Below are 9,952 nucleotides of genomic sequence, written 5' to 3'. Positions count from 1 at the left end.
ATATATATGTATACAGAATCTGTGTTAGATTGCAGCTCTCTTTATCCAGGGACCCCCTGTCTGACTTGAAATGAGAGAGTGTGAGGAGGAGAGCAGAGGTAGGAGTCAGGGAGAAAAAAAGCAGCTATTTTTAGACTCGTGTTGCCGTAGTGCATGGATAGGGGCTTGAAGGAGTTTACCTATGAATTTAAAAAAGGATTTGGGTGAAGCCACGACAATACTAATGTGGGAACCGAGTTTACTGTGAAAGTAAATTCAAAGAAAGTGTCATATTTATACCTGGTTACATTAACTTCTTTATGTATTTTTTTAATGTTCTGTTGCCTCAGATGCAGGATTATGTTGGTGCAGTTATTGAGCATTTCTCAAGCCAATCTAATGATCCTTACAATGACTGACATGGCCCTGAGTCATATAGATCTCCTATGAAACCTTTCTATAAATATTCTGCTAAACCCCCACAGGGCTTGTTGTGACCCTGGTTTGTTAGTAACTATTGACTACAACTAACACAAAAAGCTGACTTAGTACACTTGAACACCATGTGTGTCCCTGTGTGCAAACAAACATGACTCATTATTGCCAACGTGCACTCCGAAGTCTTATGCTGCTTCCCCGTGAAGATTTGTGCTGTCTGCAGTAAGACTGCGACATTCGTATCAATCACTGCAAATGTGTGCTCGGGGAAAATGCAGCCATTTCGGCTTGATGTGTGTGCCACGTTTCAGGTGCCTGACCTGTTTAATCCTCTCTCTCTGTCGACAGAGGGTGAGCCGATTGAAGCCATAGCCAAGTTCGACTACGTCGGGCGCTCCTCTCGCGAGCTATCCTTCAAGAAGGGCGCCTCACTGCTGCTTTATCAACGAGCGTCTGAGGACTGGTGGGAGGGAAGGCACAACGGCATCGATGGCCTGGTGCCACACCAGTACATCGTAGTTCAGGACATGTGAGTGGTTGTTTTCTCAGAAATAAACACRTATAGCATGTAGTTGTACAGCGATTCACGAATTTCTGCAGAAATTTGTATTTAAAGGGATCCATGATTAGTTGTAACATTAGAATTTATTTAATAAACAAATATTTTTAACTGTAAAATAAAGACTGTAAAAATACTGTAGGCTGTTTAGTTTTTATAATTTTTAAACTAAAAGTTTAAAAATATATTACACGGACGGAGCCATTTTATTTACACGCAAAGCATTCTGGGTAAATGATGACGTGAATACGTCTTTGGTGCGAGGCTGCTAGCGAGCTATATCCACGCTGAAGGTTAATCTTGGACAATATCTGATGATTGGCTCTTTTAAATGAAACCAGAGCGTTGACAGAGAGGAGAAGGTAGAAATGACTCAGCCTGTAACTGAAAATATAGATGGAGGACAACAGAGCTGCTTCATGGAAGAAGAACCTCAGCTTAGCCTGTTAGCTTTAGCGTTAGCCCCGATGCTATCACCATATATATGTATTAGCTCAGCGCTACACATTCTCCTCTCATCACTGAGGTCCTCCATCCACATGACAGAGAGGGGAACACAAAAATGACTCAGCCTGCAACTGAAAATATGGATGGGGGACCTCAGTTTAGCTTGTTAGTTTGTCGCGCTAGCGCTGAGCTAATACATATAAGGCAGTATTGCATCGACGCTAGCACAAAGACTAACAGGCTAAGCTGAGGTTCTTCTTCCATGAAGCAGCTCTGTTGTCCTCCATCCATATTTTCATTTACAGACTGAGTCATTTCTACCTTCTCCTCTGTCAACGCTCTCTGGATTCATGTAAAACATCCAATCGTCAGATATTGAACAAGATTAACCTTCAGGGTGGATATAGCTCTCTAGCAGCCTTGCACCGATGACCTATCCATGTCATCAGTTACCCAGAATGTTTTGCGTGTAAATAAAATGGCTCCGCCCGTGTTAAAATATATTTTAAAAATTATAAAAACTGAACAGCCTACAGTATTTTTACAGTCTTTATTTTACAGTTAAAATAAATTTTTTATTAAATAAAGTCTAATGTTACAACTAATTAGGAATCCCTTTAAGGAAACATAAACATATGGGAAACAACTTGTGCAAATTTTGTTTCTTATGCTTTTTCTTGGGCCTGTCTTTGTGACATTGCAATAACAACCTTTAAATATAAAGTGAAAACTGTTACATAAAACTCAGTCTTGCAGTGCATTTCTCTTGCTTTGTATGCAAATAGAAGAGTCTCGTCATGCACAGAGCTTAGATGCTCAGTGAATATTAACTAGTCAAGTCACCTCTAATGACCTAACTACTTAAGGTGGGAAGTTTTAAAGGATGAATTTGACATTTAGAAAGTATGCTAATTTGCTTTCATGCCAAGATTCTGCCCATACAGAAATTTTGAATTTACTGCCTGTCTTTTTTTGTCTTTTATCAACTCCTTTTTGTCAGGCAACCAGCCTTATTCATTCTAAAATGTTAAAGTGCCTGTGACATCAAATTTTATAATAAATATGAATGTATTTTTGGAAAGATAACATTGATAACATTTTGTAAAAAAGATTCCATGCCGCTGAGATGAACAGTTGTTGAGATATTTGCATGTGAAGAAACAGGAAATGATGTCAAAGGGGAATGTCTGAATGTGAATAGAGCGTTGCTAAAATGGCTAACAGCACAGACTGTAGAGAAGAATCTGATGCTTCTTTAGATTATTTAAATCACTATTATAGAGAGATGAGAAAGAGTCAGAGTTCAAATAATAATGTTTCAATAAACAAAAACCAGGGAGTTTTCTTTCTCAAAGCGTTCCCCTTTGATGTCACTTCCTGTTTCACTTTAACTGAGCAAAATTCAAAAGAAAATATGCCAATTATGTGACAAACAGGTCAAATCATGTGTATTATGCCAAGTTTCTTAAATATAAATATATTTTCTTTGACTTTTTGTATTTCATGGAGGTGCATGTCACAGGCACTTTAAGGCATTCCATTGAATTGAAAACATGCATTTAAAATATTACTGTAAACACACATGTAGTGTTTTCACAGTTGTGTGTATTCAACTAAATGTCTCCCTTCGGGTTCAACATGTAACTCGTCCTTTTTAACTTTGCTCCATGAGAAGCTGCGAGCCAATCGTTTGACTGAAGGGTCATGCGTAGAGGACTTTCAGCCTCATTTGTCTTGCCCGCTGCTCTCATCCCTGCTCATCTGTGGAGTGTTCTCCATCTCGGGGGGCTTTACCAGCCCTGCTGTCACTGTCTCGTGCTCTCATCGCTAACAAGCATGCACTCTGCCTTAGCAAGCGTTGGTGCCTAATGGACCGGATTCACTGTCTCGTTAGGAGCGGAACAAAATCACCCCAATCACTTAGCGTCCGCCAGACAAAACGGACATTTCAAATTTCCTTTTGGTCTTTCCTGATTTCCTGTCTGGCCTGCTGCTGTCCCGTCAGCATGCTTCGTATCAATAATTCACCAGTAGGGTCCATCGCTGATGGAGTCTCCTTTTAGTTAATGRAACCTGCTGCAGTACAGGGTGTCCCCAAGTGTTGGAGCATTCCTCTCTTGCTAAGCAGCTGGATGAGGAATGTGTGAGCCTCACTTGTCCCGTATAAGAGCTCGGAATAAAACATGCAGCGTTAAAGATATTTTAAAGGGGACCTATTATGCAAAATTCACTTTTTAAAGTTTTTTTTAACTCAACTTTGGGTATGTACTTCTTAAAAAAAACAGTCCTAGGACCAAAAAAATGCACCCAGGGGCATATTTACTGTAAGTAAGGCAATGGGTAGAGTGTTGGACCAGAGAGTGGGAGACCAGGGTTCGAGACTAACATGGACACTATTTAATTATTTATTTATTTTTCGTTGGTTATGAACACGTTTTCTCATGTACCTCTATTGTTTAGCTTATTAAAGCCTTGTTAAAGCCTATTTGTTCGAGTTTCTGAGGTATTTTGACCRCTGYTGCTCCCTGCTCTGGTAACAGCATGCAGAGTGAGCACAGAGCAGAGGAGGGAGAAAAAAAAAGAAGCTGCGACAACGACTCTGTCTCTGGGTCTCTCATATGGTTGTACAACGGAGCTCCTGCTATTATTAGCCATGCTAATGTAAACGCTGGCTTGGGAGGGCGGAGTTAATGTCAACAGGTTTTTGGAGGGCGTTACCAACAGAGCTCATTAACATAAACAGCTCTTCTGAATGGAAGTCAGAGCAGGCAGAACTAGAAAATGGGAAATTTTATTATCCGAGAATTATTTTCTGCATTAAATTGAATGAACATGGTCTGGATAGCCCACAGACACACCATAAAAATTTCTAGGACCCATAATTGGTCTCCTTTAAGAGTTTTTTAGCGTAAGAATCTCTCCAAACTTGACTTTCAAGGCATTCAGGTTTCACTGTCTGTTTTAAAGTTACCCTTGGAGCTAACCGTCCTTGTTCTGTTGCTGTGTGTGCAGCCATGCCTGAAAAAGACGACTGTCTTTTATCTGGCCTAATCCGTATCATCAGATGCAGCAGTGCAGCTCAGTACGTCTGATTACTGCCACCTGACAGAGACCAACTGTCACATACCTCACTGAGTCCCATCCAGCTATCGTGTCTGCCTCTGCGTGTGTGTGTGCACGTCATTACCACAATGCATCACCAGAATACCCAGAGCACCGTGACTCATCTGACCCCCCCGGACCTCGGAAGCCAGAGGACACACGCTGACTCACAGGAAAGAGGATATCAAACGCCGTTATTGGAGAACTGCAAAAATGAAAGAGCAGCTGATTTGCTGAGTTTCCTTTTTGCTGTCCTGTTGGGTTCGTCTGCCCCTTCCTCTTGGTCATTCCGTGCCTCAATGTCACTCTGCCTCTGCTTCACAGTGATGACAGTTTCTCAGACACTCTGAGCCAGAAGACTGACAGCGAGGCAAGCAGCGGCCATGGCGGAGAGGAGAAATGCTCGGGGAAGGACACCAGCTCCCCCACTGATGCCAGGATCTCTGAGGCCTACATCACCAGGTACACGTCTGCACTGCCAAAAAAATGGAAAATAATTTTAGAAAGTAAAATACGTTTGAAGGAGAATTTTGAAGCTGATGACAAAAAGTGCCCAAAAAATTTATAAAGGCTCAAGGTGTGTAATTTGTTATGGAAAAATGCAAAACCACCTTACAAATCTATCTCATCTCATCTTGCAAAAAATGTCCACCTAACCAAGTTTTAAAATCTCATATTCAGCCAAAAAGTCTTTTTGATCTTGTTTTGAGACTGATTTACCAAACAAGAACTGATTATGTAAGAATAATAATCTTGTTTTCAGAATGTGTAAGATTATTTGTCTTGTTAGTCTGAAAATTTGACTCAAATTAAGTCAAAGATTTCTGTCAATGGAGTAAGGAAAGTTTACTTGGTAAAATCCTTGAAATACTTGATTTGACTAAATTTTTTCTTATTTCAATGATCTTACCAAGTAAAATTTTCTTACTCCATTGGCAGAAATTTTTGACTTAATTTGAGTCAAATTTTCAGACTAACAAGACAAATAATCTTACACATTCTGAAAACAAGATTATTATTCTTACACAACCAGTTCTTGTTTAGTAAACCAGTCTCAAAACAAGATCAAAAAGACTTTTTGGCTGGATTTAAGATTTTAAAACTTGGTAAGATGGACAGTTTTTGCAGTCTGTCTCATATCTCTCAGCCGAATTGCCATTGCTGAACTTAATTATATCCCCTCTATCTATCAGCTGTTTCCTGACAGTTCCCTTTTTATGTTATGTAAGTATTCATTAAGTATTTCAGTCGTCCACCTGGAGGAATAGCACTCTTAGATGACACATGCATATCTGATTGCACCTCAGTGTTTTTGGCAGCGTTTCCTGGTTGCCTGCCAGTATTTAGTCTCCTCTCCTCGGTGCGTTTCTGCAGGTGGATTTTCGTGACCTTGAAAACGTCTGAGTAGTTCTCGCTCTTGCCAAACAAATGAACTGCTTTTATATTCCGAGCCACACTCGTTCCCTCTTCTTCAGCGTTGAAATGTTGATGATTCATGGTAGAGCCAATATTTACTCCACTGTTGTGCTGAGAAAAAAAGGCCACGTCTGAATAAAGCAATCCTTTTAACATTAACTTTAATGAACATCGTAATACTCTGTCTGCATCACTCTTCMTGCCACCTTGTCCCAGATGATCCCCACCTCTTATTCTGCTTCTCTTGTCTATCCACACTCACTTTGTGCTCTTCCATCCAGACAACACCCCCCCCAAGTGTTGAATCATTTATACCCCAAGCTTTATTTAGATATTTTCCTCTCCTGGTGTTCTTGTTCACAAGTACTGTCTCCAAGTGGGTCTCTTCATGTCAGCGTATCTACAACCAAACAGCGCTTGTTAGAGAAGATGCACATTTGTATGAATAAAATGACCGGGTCAGTTTTATGGTTTGACAAAAATGGAACTTTTAGATCGCCACCTGGCTTGTGTCATGTTATTAGGCAAAGGCAAATTAGGCAAGAGGGTGAGATGTCAGTGTGGTGGAGTTAAGTGGCACTGTTTTCTGTTTGTCGTTGAACACTTTGTCCCTGAGGAAGGTTGTTGTTAGGAAAGTAAATTGCTCCACCTGCAGTTTGTGGGTGGTTAGTGCTCGTGAGTGGTCAGAAAAACATACGTATAGTCCTTATTTTGAATAAAATTTAAAATCAGATATTAGCTTTGATCAATCTGAGGTGGTCTTAATAAATCTTCGAATACTGATCGATAGTTTTTACTTATAAAAATGAAGCAGCTGCGAAAAATTTTGGCTTTCTGGAACGAGCTCCAGTCATATTTTTCAAAGCTCTCGCAGCTCTTTCCTTCCAAACTCGTTATTGCTTTTTTGTGCTGCGAAGTAATGAAGCTGCTTGTAAATCCTAATCATGGCYGAGACAGCAGTCATTAGGCAGACGTAAACCCCCAAATTGAAGCCATTTATCTTCAAGAAATGATTAGGGGATGAGTAATTCACTTCTCGCTTGTCACTGAGAGCCAATTAAAACTATTGATCTGACATACTTGTTTCCAGATATCGTTGCTTTAATATTTGATGCTGTTGCCTTTTTTCAGAAGATTTAATTATATGAAAATAACTGTAATAGAAAGGTAATCTCGATTTTTATGCTAATCAAATTCTGCTTCCTAAATTGTGTTTGTACGTATCTGTTCAGTCATTAGCTGCTTGTGTAAATGATGACAGTGATAACAGCAACTCTGATTAAACATTAAAGACTTTGTGTTGCTGGTAATAAAATTATAAAGCTTATTGAAGTCATACTTAGATGAAGTTGTTGCTCTATTTGCCTTTTATGGAGCAATAGGAATTCTCCAGGGGAGATTATACTGTTGTTGCAGTCTCATGCAGAGTCGGTATGAGTTTGACGAAATATAAGATCCTTTAGTCAGAGTTWTAAAGGTGTGTACGGTGTATCATGCTTCAGGTTCAGACAGAGGACAGTTGTACTTCTTTGGCAGCTGCAGCTTCTCCCAGGAAGTATGTGTTTTAGTGCTCTAATGAACCCCAGACCTTCATCTGGCTAACAGCCAGACCTCCTCTACAAAGTAACCCTAATGGAGAACAGAGGGGTACTACACAAAATAAAAGGGTTAGCTGGAGCTTCTTAAACCACTGTTTTAAAACTATTATTTTAATAGTACCATTTTTCTTTGCCATACATAGTTAGTGTTTTATGATATTTGTTTTTATTGTTACTCCTATTTCCTTCTSTGTGGCAGAAGTTTACAACCCCTAAATGCACAAAGGAGCGTTACCACAGATCCTTCCTCCCAGCAGCTGTTAGACTCTATAACCATCACTGCTCCCAATAATCTCGATAAGCATCCATGTTTGTGTTTGCACATTMAACAACTCTATCTGTACACTTTATTGCATACCTCTCAACTCTATTGCACATCCCCTCGGATCATGAGTCTGTCATGACTGGTTTTTTTTGTATTTTTTTCTGCACCGTATCTTATTTTTATTTTATGTCATCATTATAGCCTTGTACAGTAATTTTTTTTTATTTTTTATTTTTATTATTATTATCTTAATTCTACTATTATTGCTACTGGTGATACTGTCACATATTGCAGGTCCTCGGTGTGAGCGAGCTATATCCACCCTGAAGGTTAATCTTGGACAACATCTGACGATCGGCTCTTTTAAATGAARCCAGAGAGCGTTGACAGAGAGGAGAAGGTATAACGCTAAAGCTAACAGGTTAAGCTGAGGTTCTTCTTCCATGAAGCAGCTCTGTTGTCCTCCATCTATATTTTCAGTTCCAGGCTGAGTCATTTCTATCTTCTCCTCTCTGTCAACGCTCTCTGGTTTCATTTAAAAGAGTCGATCATCAGATATTGTCCAAGATTAACCTTCAGGGTGGATATAGATGGCTAGCGGCCTCGCACCGAGGACCTATCCACGTCATTTACCCAGAATGCTTTGTGTGTAAATAAAATGGCCCTGCCTGTGTAATATATTTTTTAACTTTTAGTTTAAAAATTATAAAAACTACAGTATTTTTACAGTCTTTATTTTACAGTTAAAATATATGTTTATCAAATAAAGTCTAATGTTACAACTAATCATGGATCACTTTAAATACATTTTGTTGTGTACTTGGAGTCTCTAGGAGTGCAGAAAAGTTTAATTTAGTCTCTCTCGGTGCTGAGTAGATACCTTTATATTCTGTTTGGGTCATATTTTTCAACCCATTGAGTTTTTGCGACTGAACTGCCAAATAAGGTCTGGTCTTACCAACTACAATTTTGTCATCTACATTCTCCTCTGGCTCCGGGTCGGTTTCTGGCTCCAACATGAAAGGCTGGATGGACAAGTCTTCCATTGTTGACATCTTTTAATTATATCACATTATACTGTAGTAAAATTTGAAATGCTCTGAATAAATATACTGTATCTGCTTACAGTTTATTTGCTTTTGTCKATACTTTTGTTCCAGCAGGCACAGGAAAAGATCTGATCCACCATCTCGTCGGCCCCCCGCCCGCCCTAGCAACGTTCACTGCATGCTGCATTCCTCGCAGCAGGGCCACAGTGGGACTCCAGAGATGGGCTCCCCGGTTCTCGGCCATTTCAGCCCACGGGACATGCTTCGAGGTCACAATCACGTGGACAGCCCTGAGCGGCGGCGCCGAACCGGCCACGGCAGCCTCACGAACATCAGCCGCCACGAATCTCTGAAGAAAATGGAGAGTCCGCCGATCCGCCGCTCCACCTCTTCAGGCCAGTACACGGGCTTCACCGACGGCCATCACCATCATGGCGGCAAGTCCCTGGACCCGGAGACCATCGCACAGGTCAGCGCGGGACGAGCGGCGACCAGACCGCAGCTCCCTCCACCATCAAAGCCCTGCCCCGCCCTGTAAAAACATAGTCAGTCCCTGTCTTCTGCTTCCTCTGGCTGCAACTGTGTCTGTGTGCTAACTCCATGCAAACACTAAACCTCACAGGCAGACAGCAGGGAGCATCACATCATTACTGTAGTTTCATTCATCAAATTGTATWTAAATATCTCCAATTTGACTTGTTTCAAATACAGTTTATATGAAYAGTGAGGCCATTTGTGTAGAGGTTCAGTTAGTGTACAGAGGTRACACGTTCTCACTCCCGACTGGTCAACATATCGACACTTAGTCGGGTGCCATCTGCGTACAATTTTGATGCATCGGGTATAGGGTTGGGCATAATCGTATCGTGTGCCATTAATCGTCAGAAAAACATTAATTATTTTTTGGCACTTGACGATTAATACGATTAATGCCACCAGGCTGAGTCTGCTTGGTGCTCCTCTCCACTTCAAATTTGATGAACATTTAAAAAAAAGTTCTGTAAAATTTGATGTATAGCCTGAAGTCTTATTTTGACACAATTTGGATTTTTATGAAGAGGAAATCTTTCCCACTACCTTTTTTGACAATATTTATTCA

General features: G+C 40.4%; 1 protein-coding gene across 7 annotated transcripts in view; it reads left to right on the top strand.

Moving 5' to 3' along the window:
- srgap1a (SLIT-ROBO Rho GTPase activating protein 1a) overlaps window positions 1-9,952 on the top strand; it is a 96,942-nt gene that overhangs the window by 82,963 nt on the left and 4,027 nt on the right. For 3 of the 7 annotated variants that reach the window (XM_014016546.1, XM_014016544.1, XM_014016543.1), the window contains exons 19-21: window positions 766-946; window positions 4,850-4,987; window positions 8,965-9,322. In XM_014016546.1, coding sequence (XP_013872000.1) covers window positions 766-946; window positions 4,850-4,987; window positions 8,965-9,322 — 677 coding nt within the window. Of the gene's footprint in view, window positions 1-765; window positions 947-4,849; window positions 4,988-8,964; window positions 9,399-9,952 lie in introns of all 7 variants that reach the window. The other 4 variants (XM_014016545.1, XM_014016547.1, XM_014016549.1 and 1 more) reach the window with 3 other exon arrangements.

Source organism: Austrofundulus limnaeus, unplaced genomic scaffold, assembly GCF_001266775.1.
Source record: "Austrofundulus limnaeus strain Quisiro unplaced genomic scaffold, Austrofundulus_limnaeus-1.0 Scaffold147, whole genome shotgun sequence".
Taxonomy (NCBI): domain Eukaryota; kingdom Metazoa; phylum Chordata; class Actinopteri; order Cyprinodontiformes; family Rivulidae; genus Austrofundulus; species Austrofundulus limnaeus.
Note: the sequence above shows the minus strand (reverse complement) of the source record. Positions and strands in the feature narration are given on the sequence as shown.